The following is a 27,430-nucleotide window of genomic DNA, read 5'->3' as shown; positions in this document are numbered from 1 at the left end:
TATTAACCCACCATTTTATATCAATGATCCCCTGCTAGCAGAAACAGCCGAGATAAATCTGGATGACTGATTCCCGGTTTGACATACGTTTTGTAGTTAAGTCGAGTTAGAATAAATGATGCGGGCCAAAGCACTGAGAGACCACGAGGCTACCAAGTATTGTTTATCCTGCAGCACTGTCGGTGGGGCTGCAGGAACGGACAGATTCCTAATTGAGGCCTTCTGTCTTTGTCCTACCTGCCTGTCACTTTGCTCTTGGATCAATGATGCTCTCAAAATTTTGCTTTTACCCAATAATTTAGGAGTTTGACCGTAATGATGGCAAGAGAAGGCAGGAAATATGAGCATTATCTTATCCACGTAAGGATTTGTCTGGCAGAGTAATTACAAAGGGGTGGAGTCGGTTAGTCGGTTGAGTCCAGAGATTTTCAGGGTTGCTATACATTTTTGTATTTCTAAATTTCATTATTTTCCGGACACAAATTTAGTTTTTTTTTTTTATAACACTGTGTTCATTTCATTAAGTAGTTGGGTTTTTGTTACCTGTGTGTTTTCACAAATCAATAAACGACACACTTGAAGTGGGCTTCCTATTCGACAGTGCAGCAAATATCTGCTTCACTGTTTTCAGGCACCTGGACCAGGATTATGTTTGTGTCAATGTCTTATTTGGAAACTGAATCAAACCTCGTTTAGAAACCACTGGTCCGGTTTTTTAGAATGAGTATGCATCACTCTCTCTGGGCTCTGTCAGTAATTTAAACACTAAATCACTGTAAAGTGAACAGAGGCATCCCCACAGCATGATGTTGCCCCATTATCGTTTCACATTGGGGGTTGGTACATTCAGGGTGATCTTCAATGTTAGTTATCTGCTGCATTTAATTTTTTTTCCCTTTCAGGCCAAAGAGTATTTTTTTGCTGTTGTTATTTAACACTTCAAAAGCATGTTTCCTCTTTTCAGTCCACTTCACTCTCGTGCACAACTTTGTGTCTTATCATGTTAAATGTTTTGTTGTAAAAATTACAGAAAGTCCAAGACACTATACATGAGTATAGTTGCACTGTAAGTTGTGATGTGGAAAATAAACTGTTAAGGTCATCGAAAACGTATAGACCAATTTGAAACAACCGTAAAACACTCTTTGTCTGTTAGATTTTTGCTTTCAGATTAGAATGATGAAAAAGTCCTGAAAACTCAAAACATTTTCCATATTAACAGTATTAAATGAACAAACCGTGCTTTACTGGTAGGAACCCTGGGTTTCGTGTCCCGTGTTATAAAGCACAGCCTCATAAAGATTTCCTAAACTTACACAAAACATCCAAAGAAAACAACTGTCCCCTATTGTTGTCGCGTTTTTCCTGCAGAAGAAACATCCTCTTAGCCTCTTACAGAGCCCAAATTGGAATTTTGTATCTGCTTTGCATAACCCATCATCCCATCAGTTGACCGTTTTTTTCTGCACCTCTCTGCTAATGAACAGCTTATCAGTAACTTCTGACAGACGGTGCTTCAGAAGAGCTCAGATGCTATTAAAGTCAATTTGCTGTAGTGAAAAGTAATGCCAGCAGCTTAAAGCGGAGGCTGTTGGACGGCTGCGCTTTTTATCATCTCTGACACGACGGCCCGCCCCAACCCATTTCTGAATTACTTTTTTTTTTTTTTTTGACTGGTTGGAACCGATTAGAAAAGTTTCGCTGATTCATCGCTCCATGGACATCAAGCTGTTTTTTTTTTTTATTATTATTTTTTTAAAATGTAAGGCATTGATCGATTTTACATTCTCGCGACAAAGCTGGCGTGGGGGTGGTTAGTGGGGGGAGGGTTATGTGTCAAAACTGGTGGAGTTTCTCTCAAACTGGCTGCTGAGGCAGCACCTCGCCAGATTACGCCTAGTTTTATTTCATCAACTTCAGACCAGAAAACTTCTTAAAGCCTTTTTAGAGCAGATCTCCAGGTGATTGTGCCTTTAACTTCCCTCCAAGTGCTTTGTTTAAAAAAAAAAAAAAAAAAAAAAAAACAATAAAAAATTGACGAAGTAGCAGGTCATGCAGAGTTAAACAGGACAATGGCAACACCAAAAAAAAAAAAAAAAGAGAGAAAAAAAAAGAGAAGACTAAATCACGCTTAAATAATTTTTGGTGCACTTTTAAAACCTACCTCTGCAGTCACACTTAGCAATCCTCCAGTGTCTTTCTACAGCATCTAGCAGGTATATTACATGTCTCACTATACAGATTGCTGAAACCTCTCTACAGTGACGGGTTGAGTGTCCAGAGCTGCTCAAGCCGCTCTCTGTCATTGAAGCGGTCTGAGGCTGCAACTGGATTCGCGGCCACTAGAGGGCGACGGAGCCTCTTCTTGGTGGCGCTGGTTCCTCTCCTCCCGCTCAGGCTCATCAGACAGAAAGCTGGGGAACGTCTGCGCTCTGGGGATGCAAGTCATCGACAGCCCGGCTCCTATTGGGGAAGGAGGAAAAAAGAAAAAACAGCTGATCATTTTGAAAAACACGTGGCATGTGTTGCTTTGCAAGATTGATATTAAGAGTAAATAAAAGCTAGAAGAAGTTGGAGGCTTTATTCCGAGTTAGATTTGATTGTCATCTGGACAGCTCCTTTCGCTTGATTCTTGCTCCTGCGGCCTTGTCTGCTGACGTCCCCCCCCCCCCCTTCCGTCCTGCCGTCTTCCTCTGCACCTAATTCAAATTAATTGGACCAATTTGCTCCGCAGTTCATATCGGTAAATGCACTAAGAGGGAGTAATGGATACTCCAGGGCAGGGGGGTTTGCTCATGTCTAACCGTGAGAGCATTAATAAAACATTAGTGCGTTGTTTGGAAATGTGCACACAGAGGTGGGTTGAGGATAGAGCGGCTGGCAGGCTGCTGATCGTGCACCAAAACAAGGAGGGAAGTGGCCACTGATCAATATTTCAGGACGCGCAAAAAGAAAAGAAGAAAAAAAACAATAACAAAGCCCAACACTAATCAACTTTAACCTGGTAAGTCGATATGGAGGACCAAAACTGACAGAACAAAAAATAAAAACAGACACATAAAAATTGCCCAACAGACAAACTAGTACACTTATAAAGTACGTATAATTTGAAAAATGGGAAGCAATTTTAGATTTATTAATGCGTCTTCGTCTAAAATGTCCTATCTATTATACCATATGTTTTATAATTTGATTGACTGCATTTTCTTCACTATTTTCAACAAACGATTAAAGTATTTGAATTTAATTTCAATTTTTTATGTTTTTCTTTTACATATAGATTCGATTATTCCTCGGTTATTTATTTCCCCGTTGACTTTTCTTCCCTTGTTTTTCTCCTCCATCAATTTAAGGGGTCAGCTCCTCTACGATTGCTCAATCAGAAGGAAGGTGCAGGATCCACGTGGAAATCAATTGTTTATCCCTGTGCTTCCTGTTTACCAGCCGCAGTACAAAAAAAAAAATGTTTCCTTCCAATAGCCATGCAGAGTTTGAGCAAACATTTAAAATGTCTCCAAAAAGAAAATGTAAACTAGTCATGTTTCTATCTAATGGTTTTGGAGTAAATTAAGTAGGTTAGGCAAAGTGTAATTTTGTTTACACTTTTAAAGTTGACTTTACGCAAGTCTGTAATAAACAGGAAGTGGAGGTTGCAAACTAGCGTGGACCAATCAAAAAAAGAAAGAGGTTTTCAGGAATGTGTTAATATCAGGAAAGTTGTAATTGTTCTGTCATGTCAGCTAGTATTGGCGATGTTATATGCTGGAGATGCAGATAAAGAAATGCAATTCAATGCGCATTATGGGAATATCCAGGTCGACGCTGATAATGGAAACAGCTGATCAGTCACGTTAGGTAAATGTTCACTAGGTCAGAACTTATTCGGCAAATGTGTTTCCAGCTCCCATTTAGCGCATTAACTCATTCTTTTTGTTTTTGCAAAACCAATAACCACCTCAAGCAAACAAAAAATGTTTTTTTTTTTGTGAAATTGAGGATTTTATGTTGAATTTTGCCGTTTCCATCAACCTTTTCTAATGCGATACTTCTAAGTGCGCGTTAAAAAAAACATTAATGGAAACACGGCAATACTTATGAAGGGAACGGATATGCACACGGATCCTTCACCTTCCTTTTCATTGATTCATTGGTGAGGATTTGACCCAAGGAAGGATGGCCAACCATATTTGCATAAGCAGGAAGAAATGCATAAGGAAATGTAAGAAAGAAGGGAGAAAAATCTAAAAAGAATACAGGGCAATAAAAAATACGTATGGGGAAAAAAACAATGAAGAAAAATTCAAGGGGGAAATAAAAGAGACATAAATCAATCTACAAGTAAAACAAAAACATGAAGAAAAACTATTAAATTAAAATAAAATGCTTAATTAATAATGTGCTGGAAATAAATAGAGAAAAAAATGGTCAAGGGCAATAAAAATTATAAAACATGGGAAAGTAAATGAAATATATTTTGAACAAATACATAAATAAAACATTAGTTCTCTTTGTTTAAATTAATTGGCACATTGTAAATGTATTGCTTTATTTATTGGACCATCAATGTATTTCTGCTTTTATTTTTGATTCTCAGTTTCGGTCCTCCATAAGTATATGCTAACAAATCGGGTCAAAAGAAGTGCTGCACGTCCAAATGTTGCAGGCTGGTTAAACCGATCCACTCCTGGAGATTGATTCAAATTTGATTCACAGATTAAAATGTTATTGTTTTCCCACATACTTGTGATGGCAAAATTGACCAGAGGATCATTTCCAGAACTGCTGCTGATCCAAAACGGAGCTGATAACTGAATCTGATTTAAATCCGTGCAAATCCAAATGCACACTGCCTCGCAAAGTGTTCACACTGCTCCTCGCACATTTACTCACATGACAACCACAAACCTCAGTGTGTTTTATGTAGGTTTTTATGTGATAGACCATCAAAAAAACAGTGCACAGCCGTGAAATGAAAGAATAAAGCCACATTCACTTCCACAAATAAAAATTATGAAAATTGGGTTTTTAGAACCACTTTGATCTGCAATTGCAGCAGCGAGTATTTCAGGATTTGTCTCTACCAGTTTTGCAAATCTGGAAATGTATTTCTTTGTCCATTTCTATCTTTACTTCTTGCTCAATAAAATTTCAAATACATAATTTTTCAAGTGTTCAGGGTCTCTGTTCAGCTAGAATAGACACCACCTCTTACAGGATTTCTTAATGTTTTGTACTGTTTAGCGCTGACAAGCTCTCTTGTTCCTACCAAAGACAACCATCAGCACAGCATGATGCTGCCACCACTTTGTTTTTACAATGTGACTGGTATGTTTTGTTATTTGTATTTATTTAGTTTTTTAGTTTTGGTCTCATCTGACCAGAGCACCTTATTCCATGATCAGGATGCCGTGTCATAGCTTTTGGGACATTTTAAAAAGGGGTTATTTTGGCTTTTTTTCCCCAGTGGCTTTATTCTTAATTCTATTAATTTTTTTTTTCCAAACTTAATGAATATCCTTTTTAAACAATTATGATCATAACTTTCCCCCATAAGCGAACAGCCCAAATACAGGCGTTATTGGAGTGCATAACTAATAGCCGTCCTGTCATCTGATTCTCAGACCTGAGCTATGGGTCCCTGCAGCTCCTCCAGAGTTACCGTGGGCCTCCTGGCTGCTAACGCTCTTTGCCCATCTTGTCAGTTTAGGCTGGTGGTCACGTCTTGGTGGGCCTCAGAAAATGGTGTAAACAGACCTGTGAGATGCTCAAAGATTGGGATGTTGCTTTATAACCCAACTCTGCTTTACATTTCTCCACATCTCTACCCATGACCTTTCTGCTGTGATCCTTGGTCTTCATGAAGCCGGTGGTTCTCTAATGTTCTGTAACAAATCTCTGAGCCCTTCACAGAACAGCTGGATTTATAGAGACAAAATCATAGACAGGTTGACGGCATTGACTAAGTGATTTTTAAGGCAGCTGGTTGCACTGAAAGTCATTCAGAGGCAACACGGGGTCTAATTTATAAAGCAGTGTATAATTACCCTTTAAAATAGCACTCATATGTGTTTGTCTATTACGTGAACTCCCAAAACACACACACAGGTTTGTGTTTGCCAGGATTGCATCCATGACGCCACCAACCGGGACTTGGATTATACAACATGACCCAGTCAGGCTGGCAATCAGTGTCAAGCGAAAGGGTGAGTGCATGTCAGCTCTATAGGGAGAGAAGTCTAGTTAGAAATAAAAAAAAAGAGGCATATGGGGAAAGGGGTGATATGCAAGGAAGGGGAAAGAGAACGTGAGAATGAAAAACACGGAAAAGGCATTTTCCTGTGCGAGTGGAGGGAACGGTTAGCGGGAGGAGGCACAGAGGGGCTGGTGTGGGTGTGAGGATGAGAGCGAAATGGGATGCTCGGCGGCAGGTGAGTCATGCATACACACCTCTGTCTGTTAATCTTTCCTCTCCACCACTCCCTGAAATAAAAGGAGAAATACCAAGTTACAAATGCAGCTGCATGCTACAGAGAGGGGGGGAAAAAAAACGGGGGACGTTGGAAGAACGCTCCCCTCTTCCCTGCAAGTTATATTTAATAGATTGCTGAAACGACTGGTGTGCAACCAGGCATATCCTTTTCACATCTTTGCCAAGACAATCCCTCTCCTCAACCAAGGCCAATTAAATCTAAAAAAGAAAAAAAAAAAAAAAAGAAAGAAACGCGAGGCAGGGAGCCGAGAGAGGAAGGAGAGGGTGAAGCAGAGCCCATCATCCTCTCAGACTCATAAACACTGCTGTCTAGGGACAGACCCCTGACGAGAGTCATGCTTCTGGACGGGAGACAAACGTGTAGACACACTTGCGAGAGAAAATAACAACAAAACCACGGCGAACCAGAGAGAGGGAAGGAGAGAGGGATGATGTTGGCGTCAGCATCCCTCCTCCTGTGCTCACACTATGAGAAGCAGACAGTGATTTGTCAGTGCCTTTTCATTACCGGGGAAGGTCATGTCATCCTATCTGGCCTGGGGTGGCAGCTGCTGGGCCAGAGCAGACAGGACAGGCAGCGAGAACGCACACACACACACACACACACACACACACACACACACACACACACACACACACACACCAAAGGGGAGAAACAGCAGACCTGGCTACATAAGCAGCTATTCATGCATGCATGTTGACACACACCTGTCCACACCTTCCTTCCTCCAATTGTAGCTGCCCAGATGGCAGTCTAACAACAGCAGGGGGAGACGGCATGTACCCCACACCAGATTATGTAAGACAGTGCCTTATTTTTTGGGGGGGGATTTCATGTGATGGACCAACAAAGAGGAGTGTATAATTGTGAAGTTTAAGACAATGGTTGCTTCATATTGCGCTCCATCCATCTTTCAGTCTACCCTGACGAGCTTCCTGCCACCTGCGACATTTAACCTGAACAGCCTCGGCGTCATCTCCATCCGTTTTCCTTTCATCTCTCACCGGCGTCCGCTTTCCCAGCTGGTGAAAAGTATCCCCACAGCATGATACTGCCGTTCCACATCCGTCGGGATGACACGACGTTAGTCTTTTTTTTTTTTTTACCACGTATCATTATTTAGTTTGTAGGCTAAACAGCCCACGTGTGCCGTGCCCTGGCTTGTGGCAAACTGCAGCATCTCTTCTCACTTTCTTTCAACAACGCCTTTCTTCTTGGCACTCACCCATAAAAAGGCCAGATTTGTGAAATGCACGGCCAATAACTGTCCTGTCAACCTCTTTAAACTATTATGTGGGGTACAACATTTCTTTTATTTCCTTCATTATGCCACAGCCATTTATGGGCTTTATGCTTCCCATTTTCCTGTTTTCATCACGTAAAGCACTTTGAGTTGTCGTGTGGCTGAAATGAGCTATGCACAGGTAAATTGATCTGTTTCCATGGGCCTGTTAACCTAATTTTGTTGTGATTTTATGTTATTGGCATCTTATCTGTTTGTGTCCACTCTGTCCACTCCCGTAGTGTCTTGTTTAATGTTCACTGTTGTTACCTGCCTTAGGACAGCGGATGCAAATAAGCTGTTGTGCTAATTCTGGCATATTTACATTACATTGATGCTTTATGCTGACATGTTGATGAATGTGCATTGTCCTAATTCAAATAAATAAATAATAAAAAATAAATAAACTTTCCAACAGATTCTCTAACCTTTGTGACAGCTTTTTGCAGCTCCTCCAGAGTTATCATGGGGCTCTTGACTGCTTCTCTGATAAATACTCTAGTCATCCAGCCTGCCTGTTTACATAGGGAATCATGTTTTTTTGCATCGTTCCTATACTATTTCCATTTCCAGGTGACGGATTACATTTTCTCAACGGTGTTTAAAGGTTGGGATCGTGTTTTATTACCTAACCCCGTCATGATTTAGGTTTTTGTCTATTTTGTTTTGGACTTTTCCTATCAGCCTGTTATCTCTCAGCCACCAGGCATCATCCAATCAGCTCCGTCTCCCTCCACCACCCTACTCTAGATCAGCTCCACCTGCTTCCACTAGTCAACTCAGCTCACCTGTGCACCTGTCTACTTACACCTGCCTCAGCCAACTCATCCCTGCCAGAACGGCGCTTCTCTTCGCTGATCTCATCTTGTCCTTTGTGTTTCTACCAGTTCCTGTGTGCTCAGCCAGCTGGACTCTTCAGTTAAAGTCACCTGTGTCTGCATGCTGCCGTTCTGCCTGTTTACAGTGAGTTCCAGCATCTCGCTCTGCCTGTTCTGGTGGTTCCCTGGTCCACATCGCCTGTTTTGGTCTGTTCACGACTTGCTTCTTCTGTTTTCCTGCTCATCCTTGCCTGCCTGCATCATCAGCCATAACTCATCTGTTCAAGTATGGTTCTGCTTGTCTGCCTCACCCGCCACAATTCATCCTTCACAATAAACCTTCTAAAGAAACGTAACTGTGTCCGGCTGAATATCGGGTTCACCAGTATTAGTTAATTACAAACCCTTGGATTTCATTTAAGATTGTCAGAGTAAAGGCGTCTGAGCACAAACGCATGCCTTGATTTTTTTTTTTTTTTTACAAAGTTTTGTACAACATGTATGATTTTCCTTTTGTTTTAGTCTGTCACCTAAAATCCCAATTAAACATATTGAAGATTGTGGTTATAATGAGAAGCGGTATAAATGCCGAATCTAGTTAAAGCCAGAAAACTTAAGCACTTTGACTTTGAGTCCTTTGATGGAAAAACTGGATCTAGGCAACATGAAGTGGATGTCTGAAAGTAACGTCACCCACAAAGAGACAAAAACAACTCAACTTAAATTTACCTGCTGCAAATCTTCTTTAAGGAGTTCACGTTTTTTTTTTTTTTTTTTTTGCATCTGCGTCTACACTTTTCTTCACGCCGCCCGCTTGAAGGGAAGGAGGTGTCATCACCCTGTTCTTCCATCACCCTGCCTTTTGATTCTTCCCACCTCTCGGTAAAACCCCTTTAGTATCACTCCCGGGTGGATCAAACTGAGTAGAGCGCTCCATTTCATTAGAATTGCTAATGCTCTGGCAGTAAACTTTGGCATGCAATAAAGCACAAAGGGAGCAGGGGAATGAAGGGACAACTTGTAAATGGGTAAACAAAAAAGGAAAAAAAAAAAAAAAAGAATATATGGATTATTGTCCCTTTTCCCTCCCAGTGTAAGGGCTGGTAATTGAACCATCTCTGACAGGCATGGCTCCTTGCTTTCCCAGCTCCGAAACTTTAAAGTGCACTTATTTCTTTGCATCAGCAAACCCGGAGAAAACAGCAGTTTTTCAGTGAAATGCAAAAGAGTGAATTCCATTAAGGGAAAAGAGGTGGGAGACAGCAGAAAGCAGATTTATTGTATTCATGGAGAATACCCTGCAAGTTTTGGGGGGTGGGAATAAAACATTTATCTGACGTCTTTCTAATACGCTCCTCTTCTGCTTTGTAATCGGCAGTAAACAAAAGGTTCTGGGAGGTATTTCTGGGACATTTCGGGCTACATAAGAATCTGATGTAAAAAACACATTAAAATGAATCAGTTCCGCTTCTTTAGCGCCCGGTTCCCCGAAAAACCCAAGCAAACACATAAACAAACAGGTGAAAAGGAGCCGTGTTCCTTAATTATGCCCCCAGACCCACTGGGTATTTGAAAGCAACCCGAGCATGACTCAGCAAATTGACTGTGCTGATTGGATATTCATCATGTGTGTGTGCTGAAACAGCCAGGGAGCAAACACAGCCAGCCATAGTGGTCCAGAAAACCTGCTGTCTGACAGCCACTGCGAAACAAATGACATCAGACCAATACTGACAAAACCAGAGTAATGTAGATTTAAACTTGCAACTTTTTTGATTAAATGTGTGTCTGAATGTATATATTTCTTTAAAGATGTCAAGTGATTTTGTGTATGTGCTTTTTTTTTTTTTTTAATCATAGCTTAGAGTGAGCGTAGAATTTCATGCAAAGCCAGTTAGAATCATACCTCAAAAGACCTGCGCCTTAGATGTAGCAAAAGGTGGAGCTAAAACACATCAAGTTTGTCTTTGTACCGTGAAAACGTTCAGTGGTTATGAATACTTTGGCATGACTTTCTATATTCTGTATCACTGGGGAAAAGAGTCATATTTACTTGGAAAGATGGCTTGAATCCTGAATTAATTCAATTTGAATTGATTCAAATATTGAGTCAGCTGGGAGGCTGCAACAAAAACCTTTACTTGTTGAGGAGCCAATTAGGATGAAGAAGTATACACAAAATAGTTTATTCAAAGTAAAAGATGAACACTTAGGATAGTCATTTAAGTTCATTTTCACTTGTAATGCAATAAAAAAAAAAAGATGAAGCATTGTGAAATAGGTGCAGTATGAGAGAAAATAATCAGAAACAAGAGTGCTGGGATGAATCACAAAGGGACTGAAGACAGGGAGAAAAACAGGCCTGTGTTCTGAGCAGGCTAAATGTGAAACTCTGTGGACATAGAGAGCTGCATCCTCTGGGTTGTTAGGGGCAGAGGGACTATTTTATCGGTTCTGATGTTAGCACTGGTGATGGTGCGGGGACGCATTAGTGCACGTGGCGTGAGTAAATGTCACATCTGTGTATTAATGTCGGTCAATACAGGTTTCTGGGCAGCATGCAGCACGTTGTGCCAATAACATTCACCGTTTTTGGCAGCCCTGATAAAGATGTGTAATAAGGCTTAAAATAAGTTAAGCTTTTATCGCAGTAGCACAATCTCGCACTGAAACATTTCTAAAAGTCTTACGTTTAATTTCATTTTTTTTTTTTTATGAAGCCATGTGTCCTCACTTACCACTGCTGTTCATACTTCCACCAATAGGGCAGCATATAGTCGGCTATACCATTTAATAAGGTTGGACACAAGGACCTTGGATCATTCCTCTTGGCAAAATTCTCCAGGATTGTCCTGGATCCTCTTGTATGCCCTCTTGTCTTTAGCTCAGCCTGCAGGTTCTGTATAGCAATTAGGTTTGGTGACTTTGAAGGCCACAGAAGAAGGTTGATTTTGGGTCTACTGTGTTGCTTTGGCCAAATGTTTTATTATATTATTTAATTATTATTTCCTGCCAAAAGGCCCAATAATGACCAATATTTTTTTTTTCCCAAAGCCACCAGGTTTTTATTTAAAACCTCCGGGTATTTCAAACAATTCACAATGCCATGCACTTTATCAGAAAACAAAAAAGGCCATTTACAAGGGCCACAGTACAGTTGAAGGTGGGAACAAAAGTGGGCGCATGTGATCCCTACAGGCTAGGAGGAGTTAAACTTGTAGCCATCTCCTTTAACACCACTTCATAGCAAGAAGAACAAAGGTAAGAAGAAAAAACACATCTAACAATGGTCTTTTGAGGAACGGTAACTACTATTGCTGTGTGCGGATGTGTAGTGAGACCCAGGACAGTGACGCAAATGGCGGATGAAATGCCTCATGACGGTTCAGGCTGCAGGATGCTTTGCTAAATATTTTATACATATCTGAATTAGTACCATATATGGAAGTGGCACAAATTGGATCTTTTGGGGTGGTAAAAAGGAATGGGAATTGGGATGTTCACACTACCACGAAAAAGATGCATATGGGTCGCACGTGGACAAAAAGATTGAATTTGGGTCGCATTCCCTGAATTGTGTGAACCTAGCGTAAATGTCACTGGTTACTTTCCATCTCTGTAAGGAGCTAAATTCTACACGTGAAAGCAAACCCTACAGACCGCTGTGCTTAAACTTAATCTTGAGCGTGCACCTACAGGAACAGGATGCACATCTCCTCCCCAAAAAGCCAGAGACCTGGTCCCCATGAGGATTCAATGCAATCATTGTGAGGTTGAATTCATCTCAGAATGACTTGATTCCAAGATAAAAGAAGTGTTTACATTGCATGCATTTTACAGTCCAAGCATTTCATGTCACAGCTCCCCCTCTCAAACACACACACACACATGCACACACACACACACATGCAATCACCTTCCAGACCTCCCTGTTTGGCAGGACCTCAAACACACTGATGCATTCAATTTATTCATGGGAAACGAAGGGACACAACGTCAACGCTGCATGCGTATGAGCAGGAGACTGTAGAAAGGTTGCTCTGAACCGGGCAGATCCACGGCGGGAAAGTGTGGGAGGGCCGAGGTGCCAAGGTGATGGATCACCGAGAACCTCATCTGCTTGCCAGAGTTTAGAGAGGAAGAGTTTAGCAGCAGAATTTGCCGAGAGCGGGCCAGCGAAGAATTAACCCTAAGGTGAGCGTTTTTTAGCATTTAGTGTGTGTGTTTGTGTGTGTGTGTGTTTGTGTGTGTGTGTGTGCGTGTGTGTGTGCGTGTGTGTGTGAGATACAAACATGTTGATGTTTGGAAATAGAGAGCTCACAGCTTGCTTTTGAGCTTATCGGGACACAATTAAATGATAATGAGAGAGGGGGAAAATTGTCTTCACTTTTAAAAAGAAAATTATGACGTCAGGGAAACTTTCATCTTTGCCTGGCTTTAATTTAATTTTTTTCCTTTCTTTTTTTTTTTTTTTTTTTTTTTGCTGTATCAGTGAAAACTAAAAGGCCCATAATCCTCAGATAAGTCTTCTAATCAACTAATACCATGGACAGAGGATAATCGCATCAGCTCACTAATCACCTTTTTAGCCTCTGGTCTCATCTAACCCGCACACACTCACGCATTTACTCATCCTTATGTATTTTTGCAGATAAAGAGCCCAGAAAGGACACGCGGCGCTGTTCTCGGATGTTATAGAATACCTGCTGCATAATTAATATAATTGTGGTCAGTTTTTCCCTCATCTGCAGGCACAGAGGCATGAACGCATTTTTCTTGCAAAGCATAAACACATCAAATATCATTGTGTCCTTAGAGTAGTGGGTGTGTTTTGTTTGCGCCTTTGCTTTCATTCCTTAAAGGGAACCGTTCACATGAAGGCTTCCAAGATTAGAGCAGAATCAGATTTATTCATTTCATTCAGCAGCGTTCAATGTCGCTAGTTTGAAACGCAGGGTCTCACTCGAGTCTCAGCGAATGAAGGATTTTGTCTTCTTTTGTAGAATCCTTCCTCAGTTTAGAGTCTTTGACAGCTACAATACCCTGGATGAGACCCAGATAAATGTGGGAAAGGTGTTTAATTTTATTGCCTGCTCCTATAAAGCCGCCCAAAATATTAATCTAGTTTTTACTGTGCTACATTATAGCACAGATGTTTAAAGACTTCTGTGCAGTGTCTTTTCCAAAAAGGAATCTATATATCTAACAATCTAATTTTTTTCAAGGAAAGTTATGAAATCTGTGTGGTAGATTTACAAACACATTGGCTTCACAGAATGATTTGATCCTTCTGGTAACCAACACCTCCCACCTCAAGTTTATCCACTGTAGCTTTAAAATGATTCAAAAGCTTTTTATTAGCAAAGGTTTGCTTTAGAACAATGGAGAATAGAGATCTACGTGCGATTGTGCCACTTTTTGCACGCTCCCTCTTCATTGTGTCGAGTATAAACCTATCTTAAGAGCTCGATTATGCAGCCATATGGCTCAAATAAAAAAATAATAATAATAAGTGTGTCCTCCTGAATGTCAATATTCAGGCTTGCATTGGTTTGGTGTGGACTGCTTTACACTGGAACTGAAATCATTTTCAATCTTGAAGCGATAAAACCACATGCAGACATGTATTCTTTACATGAGCACATGCAACCAAGAACTGATGGGACCTACTGTGACAAAGACTTGTACTGTTACAAACCACTTATTTGCAAACCAATTCTTGTGGTAAACATTTAAAAAAAACTTCAAAAAGGTGGATTGAATGTTATTTAAATTAGCAGCTATTACACTGTCATTATTTTTCACAAAAAAAAAAAAAAAACTGTCTGCACACGACACAGCAAGCATGATCCTTAGGGTCCCAAATGTCTACGGCTATCACCAATCATTATAAGCTCTAAACCCATGAGATGGACGCTGATCAACAGTAGTGACCAAGTAGTAACAAAATACTTTAAATTCCTTGACTATAACAAAGACATCTCTGTAATAGTCGGTTCCCACTGTCTGTTAATTGTGTTCTAGTATTTAAATCAAATATTTAAACCCAAAAAATGTTTTACACAAAGAATGTGTGTCATGTTTTTATTTATCTTAATTATGCTAATTATGGCTTGCAGCTAATGAAAATCCAAATGTGGTTTATCAGAAGATTACAGTATTACATGTGCCCAATAAACTATTTTTAATAAGAGATGTAACTCTACGGCCTTCACAGGTAGTTGTCAATTAGTTCTCTATACAAGCAATAGGTAAAGTAAATATATTTTTTATTAGCCTGGTTCTGCTGGAGGTTTTTCCTTCCCGTTAAAGGGGATTTTTTTCTTTCCACTGTCGCTTCATGCTTTCTCAGTAGAGATTACTGCAAAGCCATGGACAATTCAGACGACCCTGTGGCTCTACACTCTTACAGGAGGAGTGAATGCTGCTTGTCCAGACTTTGATGCAATCTACTGGGTTTCCTTAGACAGGACATTTTTTGACCAATCTGTATAATCTGACCCAATCTGTATAATCTGATTGAATTTGACTTTGGAAAGTGCCTTGAGATGACATGTTTCATGAATTGGCCATATATAAATACAATTGAATTAAAGAGCAATAAAATAATATATTGTTTTCAGTTGCTTGAAAGTACTTTTTTAATGTCTTATAACATTTTAATGTCTTATAATCACATATTTTTGTTGTTATTTAGTCTCAAGAGGCTCTTAAGACCCACAGCTTGTTTTACATTACAGTTGGAAACCACTGGCCAGCATAATCGTGGGTAAGACTGCAGACTTGACAGCTGACAGCAGCAGGCATTTACTCACAAGAAGGGTAAGCAACAAAAGGCCTTTGCTAAACAGGATGACCATTCACAGAGAGCTTTCCCAAGCACATTAATGGAAAGCTGAGTTGAAGGAAAAAGTGTGGCTGAAATGGTAGACAAGTAGCAGGGATAACTTGACTGGATTGTGAAGCGATTCACAGTTTTGGGGGAGATTCGCTAAGCAAAAGGAACCCTCACTGAGCACTGAGTGCATTTACCATATATTAAATGGATATACTTTGTCAATATGTCAGTGTTGCTGTATTTAAATCCTACTATTATATATTAAGCCATAAGCAAAATTTAACAAAAATCTCTCAAATATATCACTCTGTCTGCAAAGAATAAATAGAAACGTTTCGCTTTTTGAACAGAATTGTCAACATACACAATTTTTTATCACACTCTTGTCTATCGACCTGCATAGTACACTTTCTGCACACGTACAAACATCAGCACAGCCAATCCTCATCAGCCATGTTTGCTATACTCTCCATCTGTCAGCATCAGCTCCACCTGGCCTCAGTGTAATATCAGGTAAAGCAGAAGAGCTGCACAGTGAGTTTGATAATTAGTCAATTCTCGCCTGTACCTTGGTAACTGTAGAGATCCCCCACACTGGTTTGGCGCGTGATGTGCTGCCAGTAGGCGCTTCGTGGCAGGGAGATGGACTTGGTTAGCGTCTCTCTGGAGTGAAACTGAAACAGACAGTCAGACAGTGGTGCCTCTCACTTTTCTGTCACTTTCGGGAAAATCTGATCTGCATTTGTCAGCGCGTGAAAAGGTGTGAATAGTAGCACATACTGAAGGCTGAGTGACATATCTCCAGGCTGAGAGGCTGTTTGATGGATAAGACAGGGATTCATTTGGGATTATTATGTTTTTCCTCTGGTGGGGTGTGCGTTTGATTTCCTATTTCCAGCTTCAAATCTTGATTTACGGTGCCTTGCAATAACATTCATATCCCTTGAACTTTTTTTTTTTTTTGTAAGAACTGACTTCAATGTGTTTTATTGGGCATTCATGTGATAAACCAAAGCAATGTCGTGCACAACCGTGTAGTAGATGATCCATGGTTTTAAAAGTTTTCACAAATATAAATCTGACAACTGTCTGGTGCTTTAGTAGTCAGCGTCCTGAGTCAGTGCCATAACAGTAGGTTATAATAAGTCTTTTGGGGTATGTTTCTGCCCATTCCTCTTTGTGAAATTGCTCAAGCTCAGATTTCTAGAGTGCACAACTAGTGAGTGTCCCGTCGACAGATTCTTCCACCTGAGCAGAAGATCTCTGCAGCACCTCCATATTTACCATGGCTCTCTTGGCTGCTTTCATCCTGTGACTTCTGAGGGGAACGGGTTGAACACAAGTGTAAATCACACTTTTAATTTATTTAACTGTTTTTAAATTTGAATTATGCACCACTGTGTGCTCCGCTGTAAAAAGCATAAAATTCAGAGAGAAAAAAATCCAAATAAAACACAATGAATTTTGTGGCTTCCACATGACAAAATGTGGGAAAGGGGTAAGAACATTTCTGCGAGGCGCGGCATAACCCAGAAAGAATCTTAGCATGTGTAAAATACACACATACTGAAACCAAGACAGTGCAACGCGTACACGGTTCTTATAGCCAACAGTGGCTGCTTTTGGGCATGTTCCCTACATTGCGGGGTCCAGCAGCATAGCCATATGGTCTAGGCTCATCAGACACAAGGCCTGGCTGCATAAACAAAGAATACAGATGATGGTGAGAAGGAAGGAAGGAAGGAAGGAAGGGATGAGTGACTGTAGAGAGAGAAGGCCAAGACTCTGGGGTGCCTGAGAGCTCCTGGTCCAACACACGATTCAGCCCAAAATCTGAACTTATTAACTTTGCGCGTCTATAAAGCCCAATTCTGATCATCCAACCAGAGAACCAAGCCATTTGAAACGAAAACCTACAACATGTGCGTCTCACACTTTGAGACTGAGGTGATGAAAGCAATGTAAAACGATAAATAACTGCTCCTAAAATGGCGGCGCGCTGAAATACAACCAGCCATAGCGTGTGGAGCAGCTGATAAGAGATAAACAAACCCGAAACACATAAATATACCTGGGAGCTCTTCTCCATCTCCTCTATCATCCTCTCATGCTGCTGGGCGATGGCCAGCGTGGCCGAGTGGACCCGCTGGTAGATCATCTCGCCCTCCCGGGTCTGGAACGTAAACAAACCCTCTCCTGTGTCACACATCCTGCGCCAGGAACACAGAGAGAGGGAGGAGAGAGAGATACACTTTGATCGGGCTTACTCTTAGATTGCTCATTTTGCATGGATGAATGTTTATGATACAGGGAGGACCATGGATGCAGGTAGCCCTCCCCCTGAAGGCAAAAACAGACACACATCGACAGAGTTTCACAGAAGTGCCTGTCACATCATTATCGCCCGAAGGCCTCAGCAGCATATATCCCAGGATGTTTTGGGTGTTCAAAGCTCCTTTGTTCAAGTTGTCACTGTGTTTCCATAACTATGTTGTTGTTCTACTCACTGCTGGTACATCGATAACACGAGCACGGACAGCACAGTCCGCGCCCGCACACACACCTTCCGGACTCGAACGTGAACCAGGTGGAGTCCCGACCGTATCTGCGCAGGGAGCTGAGGGGCCACATGACGAGTTTGAGGCGAGCGTTGTGAATGTCCCACAGATAGATGTTTTCGTGGGTGATCTGCATGGTGCACTCCCCGTAGATGTCCAGGTTCGGCGTGGGCATGAGGTACACGTTGAAACGTTCTGAAAGAATTTGAGGTGCACTTGGTGAGCTCTTACTTAGCCAGAGGATTCTCACTTTTCAATTAGAATAAACAAAAGAAAACAGAAAAAAAAAATCTACATTTTGAACAACATAATAAAAACTCAAGCAGAGATTTGCTTTCACGGCAAATAGAAATTGGCTTTGGCTGAAGTATGATTGTTGCATCTGTGGTGGTTTTAAAAGTCTTTTTGTTTCAACAACTGGACGTCTGCTACTACAAGGAGAACAGATTATGTTTCTTCACATCAAAATAATATTGAGGTAAAAACAAAAAAAATTACATTACATTATTTCATGATATCATGTTATTCTTATTCATTCAATAAATCAAAACAGAGCTATGAAAGAAAAACACGAATTTACATCAAATTACTACTTAAATGCAAGAACTACACAAATATTTTTTAAAAACTGCTTAACCCACAAAACACACGCAATGGAAAAGTGCAGCAAAAGAGAAACACTGCAAACTCAGAAATCAGACGCACGAAGTACAAACATGCTGCAAACTAGCTCTGCGTAACAGAAGTGCTCCAGACCACTAGGGGGAAACGACCACCAACCAATTTATATGGGACCAGACACGGCGGCCTTAGTAAACATTAACGGGATGTCCAAAGAAAACTTGGATAGAAGAAAGAAAAGTTATGTTTTCCTTTATGTTTACAATATTACAGAACAGCAGTATACTGTATTAGTATTAGCTTGCTTGAGTCTTTAATTTATCGTAGTTTGCTTTTCTGAAGTGTCAGTGCACTGACAGTCACTGCAGTCAGTCACATAACAGAGATTTTGCCTTTGCTCAATAAGTTAATTTATTTATAATTTATAGATTATTTTACACACAATCCATCAGAGATGGCAGCATAAATGGGGATATTATCAGTAAAAAAAATCGGTGACTATGAAGATGAGTAATTATTTCATATTTTTCAGTTAAACACACGATGAACTGCTGAAGTTTGTTACCCAGGATCGCCAAGGTAACCCTAACCCTACATCTGTCCCCAAAATAAGAGCTGAATCAAGATGCTTGAACAACACTTGAACACTATAACCGTCACAAAGTTGGTATTTACTGCATGACAGGAAATGCATTTGTTTTATATTATTATTTAGCATTTTTATAAAGCTGGTTATTCTTCTTTGTACATTCTGACATGAAAGGAAGCATGCTTTCCATCTTTCTCTAGAGTATCCGTGGCATTTGAGAGCTCGCTGAAGGATGCACCGGACCTTGTTTGGAAAAGCTTCTCAGTTTTCTGGACCAGACTGAAGGCTTCATGTGATGGCTTAACATTTTGTCGACATTTTTCCAGCTTTTTATTTGGTCTTGCTGGGTGTTCAAAAAGCCCGCCACATAGCTACATTTGACGTGCCCATGTCAGTGGTCATATTTACCACAAAACATCCTATGGAAGCTGCTCTCTCGTTGATTTCTAGGATGATTGGCTTGTAATTTGGCCAATTAATGAAAATGCCACTGAAATGGTGAGCCACCGCTTTCATCTTGTTGTTCTTCCTGCCAACATAACCTGTAACAACTCATGCATGTGTTGCTGCTCTCCTCAATGCCCAGACAATGTCACATCCAAAAAGCATCTCCGTTCCTGGTAGCAACTTCACGCTTGGTGCGATGGCCATTTCCTCCTGTAAGCTGGAATTCCTGGTTCCAGCTTAATGTGTTGCGGTCTTCTTCACTGGTTTCTGATGTCATGGAGAGGAAGACTCATGTCCTGTCAACATGTGGCCTGTTGAGCATGCTGGAAAAGGGATTGTCTGTTTTTTTTATGTGCGTTTGCTCCATCTAATGCCTCTATTATTCATGCCAGTGACCTTCATCTGATCTTTGGTAAAACATATCACCCAGTTTTTTTTTCCAAAGTCAAAACTTTCTTTCGTAGGACTGGATACATGCTTTATATGTTAAGTTCTCCTTCTAATATTTTTAATTTGATCTTTTTGGCTTTCTAAATCCGCCCTCATTTTTTCACCTCAGGTTCATGCTTTGCATAGTAAAAGGCCTTGTATAGTAAAATGTTTGGTTATTTGTTTTTGCACAATTGACACATGCCTATTTATCACCTAGCATGGTTTTATTTAAATTAGCATTTTAATGGCCTACTATTATACACTATGCACAATCTAATGGATTACACATAAATGTAGTACTCCGTTTACATGAAAATTAGAAAATGAAATATACAATAATTATGTCTTCCACAGAAAATAATTAATCCCGGATCATCAGTCAAAACATCTACAGCCCCATATTTTCCTCCAAGTCATTTCTAACTTCTTTAAATTCAGATCAGCTCTCCCATTCAGCTCATTCAACTAATACCATCTGATACCGGATAAAATAAAAGGGCTAATGCTACACATGTAATTTTTTCAGAAAAATAGGAGCAAGTCCTCAAAACTATATTTATGCTTTGTTGCAGGATGTAGAACTGAAGGTGAGATGCAGCAGGACAAAGCCAGAGGACAAGGTCTAGCATTCCCACGTTAGCATGCAGAGAACGACTGAAAGAGCTTTAAAACTTGTAATATTACTCATGTTTGGTTTGCTTTACGTGCAAAACTTTATTCTAAACCACCGTAGACATTCTGTATTGATCGGTGTATTGCATAAACACCTATTTTATCAAATATGATCTGTAGCGCAAATGTATTCTACAATGTGTCAGGAATAAAATGTTTCCAAAATGTTAACAATTGTAACACTTTAATACTTTAATAAAATGCAGTCAGTGAAGCAACCAGAGCACCTTATTGCTCAATAATTGCAAGGGAAAAAGAGAAATGAGCTGTTTTTTGCTGTCTGTCCCGCCAGCAGACGCTCAAACTAACTAATATGTTTGAAACCAGAGTGCGCTGACTGAGTCTGAGGTCCGTAGACCCATATAAACTGGTTGGTGGTCGACTCCCCCTAGTGGTCTGGAGCACCTCCGTTATGCAGGCCTAGTTTGCAGCTTTTCTTAACTTCCAGCGGTTTTTGCTACTTGCAGCATTTTGCCTTTGCGTGTGTATATCTGTTTTTCTTAAATATCTGGTTTCAGTAGCAAGTTAAACTGGTGTTTTTCAGCTCTGGCCTGTGACCTGATTGCTTTTACGCCGAGGTTGTTTCACCCCCTTCCTGTTGTATTATTATATATTCCAAGCTCCATAGCGTTTACTGATGATGAGCTTCAGCCAGTTATTTAAATCCCTGTTTCCAAGGCAAAGTTCTTTAAATACACACTTTCCTATGATGGAGGAGCCGGTAGAGGATGACCTAAAAAGAAAGTTTTGAATTAACTGCCTAAATAAATAATTTTAAGCCACTTTCAGGAGCAGAATTTTTCACAAGTTTCTGGGGAAAGGCTAATGTTATAGGATACATTTCTCAAATGGGGTTTCTTGCTTCTCTGGCTCACAGTGTTGTAGCTTTGTCACATCATAATGACACAGCCAGCGCTACAAATGGTAGAAAAAAAAACAGTCCACCCGAGAACAGAGGAAGGAATGCAGGGAACAAGGAAGGAAGAAAGTGCAAAAGAAAGGAAGGCAAAACAAATGGAAGGATGGACAGAAGGAAGCATATAAAGAGGAAAGGATACACAAAGAAAAAAGTAGTTGCAGGGAAGGAAAGAAAACTGAAGGGAGCAAACACAGAGAGGGTAACAAGGACACCAGGAAAGAAAGAAAGAAAGAAAGGAAGGAAGGAAGGAAGGAAGGAAGGAAGGAAGGAAGGAAGGAAGGAAGGAAGGAAGGAAGGAAGGAAGGAAGGAAGGAAGGAAGGAAGGAAGGAAGGAAGGAAGGAAGGAAGGAAGGAAGGAAGGAAGGAAGGAAGGAAGGAATGAATTTCAAATAGAGTGACAGGGAATAAAGGCTGGACAAAAAAATATTTGTCCCACACTTTGTTTTCACTCTGATCCAGACCTAAAACACACTTAAATCAAACTCCATACTTTTCCAGACCAAATAGAAATCCAGATGTATTTGTAGATCTCCATGACTTTTTATTCCCTGCGACATATCTTTGATCTAATTACTGCCCCCTGCTGTTCCGGAAGCAACAAAAGCTCAAGCTGAACTTTTTGCACCATCATTCAGTCAAAGTGGAGGTAGAAACGTGCTGGTTCAGCGTGCCTCTATCATACGCTGCTGAAAGCTTTACTTGAATAAACCAAAGAGGGATTGTGTCAAAACCTTGCTCTCTGATATCTTACATAAAAGAAGCCAGGTCTAGTTGAGAGCACAGATTCCCTTCATTGCTGCAGGGAAATGAAATACATCAAAATGAGAGCTAGTTTTTCTTTTTCAATTACTCGCTCTTTTAAAGCTCTAAACTGCTCCGTTTGGACTGTTGCCTTTTCAATTTCCTCCACAACTTTACAAATTATACACAGCGAATGAGCCACTCTGTGATAGCACCTCTTCTTCTTTTTTTTAATTTCCATTTCCTGAGAATAGAATATTTGGAGAGGCACATTTATTTTGCATGGCTTTAGGAGCCATAATCTCATCCATCTCCATGACAAGCTTCATTACGAGGGAGGCCAGTAACGCACAGCACTTCTCATTAGGCCTGGAACACAGCCCCTGCCAGAGCCTGCGACCTGTACCTTCGCGCACAGGTTTCCTTTAACAGCACACATCAAAACAAACCTCTGAAGCCCAAAGAGGAAGGATAGTGAGCTCATACAGGGGACCTGAAATCAAATATTGACAAAAATGGCCCTTATTAGCAGAGCCTAATTGGACATAGTCTCTTCCACTCCCCTGACCTGCCGAACTCTCGGCTGCTTTAACGCAAACAGTCCCCATACACAGCAGATAAGTGCTTAGAGGAGGGCTGATTGAGAGGGATTGACCCCAAATAGCTGTGTGTGTGTGTGTTGGTAGGGACTAATTGGGCACTCACCGTTCTGCTCCCGCTGCACTCCTGCTGCTAACAGGTCCGGCTCTCCCAGGCTGATGTCGTTGAGACGGGTACCCAGGCACTCCACGCACAGCAGCTTGCACCATTCCTCAGCGTCCAGCTCTGCACACAGCAGTGAAGGGTCAGTGCGGTCAAATATTAGACTGCATACATTAAGAGAAATCAACCTCTGCCCTCAGGGTGCTTTCACACAAACATGAATCCTTTTAGGGATTTTCATAGTAAAATATTGCATGTAAGAAAAAACAGAAACAGCTATCAGATTTCCCCAACTAAAATCTTAGTTAAGGTTAGGGTTGCATTTTTTAGAGAACGAAGCAGAAGCATGAAAATGAACACAGCCAACAGGTCATGAATAAAGTGTCAGAGAGTTAAAAAAACGAAGTTAGGTAGCCGTAATAAAACCACGTCCTAAGCTTCGGACTTCTTACAGAGCTCTGTTCAGTCCATCGTCAGAAAAGGGTGAAAGAATGGCACAGTTCTACCTACCAAGATACCGCCATCCACCTAAACTAACAGACCAAGCATTTACATTATTAATCAGAGAATGAGCCAAGAGGTTCACCGTGACTCTGGAGGAGCTACAGAGATCCAAAGCTCAGGTGGCAGATTCTGATGACAAGACAACTATTAATTGCGCAGTCCAATTAGACAGGGTACAAAATTCCTAAAAAGCACCTTTCCTGAGCAAGGTCAGTAGAGACACACAAAAGCACCCGAAGCTGTGACTACAGCAAAAGTTGGACCTAGAAAGAATTGGCGCAGGGGACGGAATAACAAATATCTCTCACATCATCATTATAAGCTACTTTGTATTGGCCTGTCATATAAAATCCCAATAAGTCTGGAGATAAAATGGGACAAAATGGGAGGAAAGTCCAAGAGACACAAATACATTTGTGAGGCACTGTAACTACGGCAACCCATGTAAAAAAAAAAAAAAAAGAAGGACCACTGATTCAATTATAGAGTACTAACTTGTTTCTATTTCTGCTAACCAACACTCTTCAAAAGCTTAAGCAGCGGGTGTGAGAGGTATTCAATCACTGGAGAGTATTTGCGGTAAAAGCCAACATTATGCAACAACCTGTTTGTCAGGTCAACTGGAAAAAATGCTGATTGGACTGAAGGGTTTAGGAAAGGTCTGCTGCTATCTGACGAACGCTATCATAAAACACACACACACACACACACAACACACACACACATCCGGGCGCGCACGTTTGAGAAAGCAGAAACCCAGCAGCTCCAGCAATTCAGCTCTTTCCTCACGCCTTCATTAATTCCCCTCGCTGGCCTTTAAGTGTTTCTAAACTCCCACACTTTTTAAGGCCACTGAGTGGAAAATCGGCCAAACAAACTCTTCTCCAGCACAGCAGCATCGAGGCAACACCACGAGAGATGCGGCAGGAAGACGTTCCTATGCGCGGACGTGTAGGTGACGGAAGGAGGATAAACGGCGCGGCCCTTTTTGTATTAATGAGTGTGTACAAACACACAGAAAGCTTGAGCGAGGTACGCGGGAATCAAATCGGCAGGCACTCTTTACTGTTTCAGCAGCAGCCGTCATTATACGGAGAAATACAATATGTATATCTACTCGTATTCATATCTGTCAGAGGCAACTCCTCGGTGGAATTTCAAGAGCTGACATTCTCAATGGTAGTCATAACTCAAGGTCACACTCTCATCTTTCTTTATGTGCATATTTGACAGTTGCACCCTGAGCTGTCAAAGATGCACTATTATTTTATTTTTAAGCCCACTTCGTGCTTCATTGACAGCACGCTGCTTGGGAGGATGCTACAAAAGTTTTGTGTTTCAAAAGTGACATAATAGGGGATCTTTATAACTGCTAAACACCCATTTTCTAAAGGAACATTTTAAATACTTTAAAAACTTTAGATTTTGTACGTATGTATTTGAATGACATATTTAAATGACAGCACACTGGTTGACAGTTTCCATCTTCATATTGACACACCGCCTGATGTTCTAAGTTCTCGTGCAACTCAGTTCTACTGCTTTGCTTAAATAATACATAAAAGATGGGGAGATAAAAACATATTTCTGATTTTTGGTTAAACTGGCCTTACAGATCTTTTATGAATCGATGAATGCATCAAACTCAAGCGCCAATCGGTTGTGCTAAGAAAATTTAGAGCAATTTCCAGTGTGAAAGTTGTACTGAGATAAGAAGAGTTGGCCTATTTTAGTTTATGTGTTTAAAAGTGAAGTCAGATGATGCACAAACTGCATACACAGGTCTTTAAAGTTAGTATTTCCTATGCTTTTCACAGAGACAGAACTTTAGAAAAATTAAAGTTGCATAGTGGAAGTTTATAATACATATATATAAGAGGGAATTCAGAGGGGGCCGGGCCTTTTTTATTGTTTGTCCTCAATTGTGGAATAACCTGCCCCTGCACATAAGACAGGCTCCTTCAATGCCCACCTTTAAAACTCGCCTTAAAACCCATTATTATTCTTTGTTTTTTTCCACTAGAGAGACTTAGTTTTCATTTTAAATTGGTTTCATTGTTTCTTTTTAAGTGTTTTAATGCATTATCTTTGTATCTTAGTTTTTTTAATGGATGTGTTTTAACTTCTAACGACATACAGCACATTGTTTCAGCTGTTTTTAAGCGCTTTATAAATAACAATGGTATGGTATGGTATATTTTTCATGAGCTGTACAAAGATCTAAAATATTTTCCATATACACAAAAGGGCAATTTCTCTCAAATATTGTTCACAAATCTGTCTAAATCTGTGATAGTGAGCGCTTCTCCCTTGCATAGAGAATCCATCCCACTGCAGGTGTGGCACATGAAGATGCTGATTAGACAGCATGATTATTGCCCAGGTGTGTCTTAGGCAGGCCACAATAAAAGAACACTAAAATCTGCTGTTTGGCTTTATTGTGTGTGTGTGTGTGTGTGTGTGTGTGTGTGTGTGTGTGTGTGTGTGTGTGTGTGTGTGTGTGTGTGTGTGCGTGCGTGTGTGTGTGTGGGGGGGGGTATCTGGTGTGACCATCATTTGCCTCAAGCAGAGCAACACATCTCCTTCGCATAGAGATTTGTGAACAATATTTAAGAGAAATGGTTGTTTTGTGTATATAGAAAATGTTTTAGATCTGTTAGTTCAGCTCATGAAAAATGGGAGCAAAAAAAAACTGTTACATTTATATATTTGTTCTGTGTTTTATCTATCTATCTATTCCATTCTCCTTTAGTTCATTTAACTCTCGTTCAGAGGCAGTGTTGCAAACCAAGTGATAAGACATCTACAAATAAGCTTGCACATAAACAAGCATCAGTGCATGAACTAAAGAGATTTTTCAAGACTTGGGAAAATAAAGTTGCAGATACTCACTTGAATGTACAAACTTAGAAAATAAGTCCCAAAGAGTTTGAACCGTAACAACTGACCAAAACTGTCGGATCAGCATGCCTCACTATATACATACATTTATACAGTATAGAAATGGATGCTGTATTACAGAGTGGTGGGTTTGCTTGTTGCGTTCTTCTGGGCTGGTTCTCATGGATCTGGTTGTTTCTCTCACAAAATCTGGCGACATCGATCAATAGCCACACGCATTACGTCACGTGATTATACAACAGTTTTTTTTATTTTCGACACGGCCGGGCTAGTAAAAAGAAAAAAGGCAATGAAAACCTTTGTTACGAAGACAGAAGGAGAACAAAACAAGAATCAGATTGGGACGGTGCTCACGGAGGAGTGTTCAATCCGTGGCAGGACCTCAAGCAACAACAAGCATGCAAAACTGATGCAGACCTGGCAATGTTGTTATTGGACTTGTAAGTACTATAGGTGCTAACCTCTGTTAACGATGCCCTTTAGAGGGATCAATTTCACCTTATGAGAGCAATGAAAACAGTTTACTCGAGAGGCAGACTTACACTTAACAGACTTGTACAAAAGTAACGATTTGCAGTGAAAAACGCTACTGTACACAAGATTCCATGTTCCATTTTAGATATAATACTAAACACATCCTCAGACATTTTGTTTGGATATGCGTCTTCCAGCTGCTCGGAGCAACTAAATGAGATGATGTGAAATAATAAAGAGAGAAATGTTTTGTGAGCAGGCAACACAAAAAAAAAAAAAACATTTCCAAATTGAATGGTGGGATTAGTGTGAGAAAGGCAACACTGCATTCACACATAAGGTCCATATGCCCTTAAATCAGGGGTGTCCATTTCCCAACTCCAGTCCTCGAGGGCCAAAGTCTGGCATGTGCCTTTGCTCCAACACCGCTGATTTGAATAG

At 40.6% G+C, this 27,430-nt stretch overlaps 1 protein-coding gene across 1 annotated transcript in view; it reads right to left on the bottom strand.

Moving 5' to 3' along the window:
- Positions 1 to 713: 713 nt before the first annotated feature.
- dok6 (docking protein 6) overlaps positions 714 to 27,430 on the bottom strand; it is an 89,058-nt gene continuing 62,341 nt past the window's right edge. The window contains exons 4-9 of the mRNA XM_021313446.2: positions 23,114 to 23,233; positions 17,993 to 18,182; positions 17,501 to 17,639; positions 15,998 to 16,103; positions 6,448 to 6,480; positions 714 to 2,463 (exon numbers count right to left, since the gene is read on the bottom strand). Of these exons, the coding sequence (XP_021169121.1) occupies positions 2,303 to 2,463; positions 6,448 to 6,480; positions 15,998 to 16,103; positions 17,501 to 17,639; positions 17,993 to 18,182; positions 23,114 to 23,233 (749 nt within the window). The 3' untranslated portion in view covers positions 714 to 2,302. The remainder of the gene's footprint in view (positions 2,464 to 6,447; positions 6,481 to 15,997; positions 16,104 to 17,500; positions 17,640 to 17,992; positions 18,183 to 23,113; positions 23,234 to 27,430) is intronic.

Source organism: Fundulus heteroclitus, chromosome 21 (genome assembly GCF_011125445.2).
Source record: "Fundulus heteroclitus isolate FHET01 chromosome 21, MU-UCD_Fhet_4.1, whole genome shotgun sequence".
Taxonomy (NCBI): Eukaryota; Metazoa; Chordata; class Actinopteri; order Cyprinodontiformes; family Fundulidae; genus Fundulus; species Fundulus heteroclitus.
Note: the sequence above shows the minus strand (reverse complement) of the source record. Positions and strands in the feature narration are given on the sequence as shown.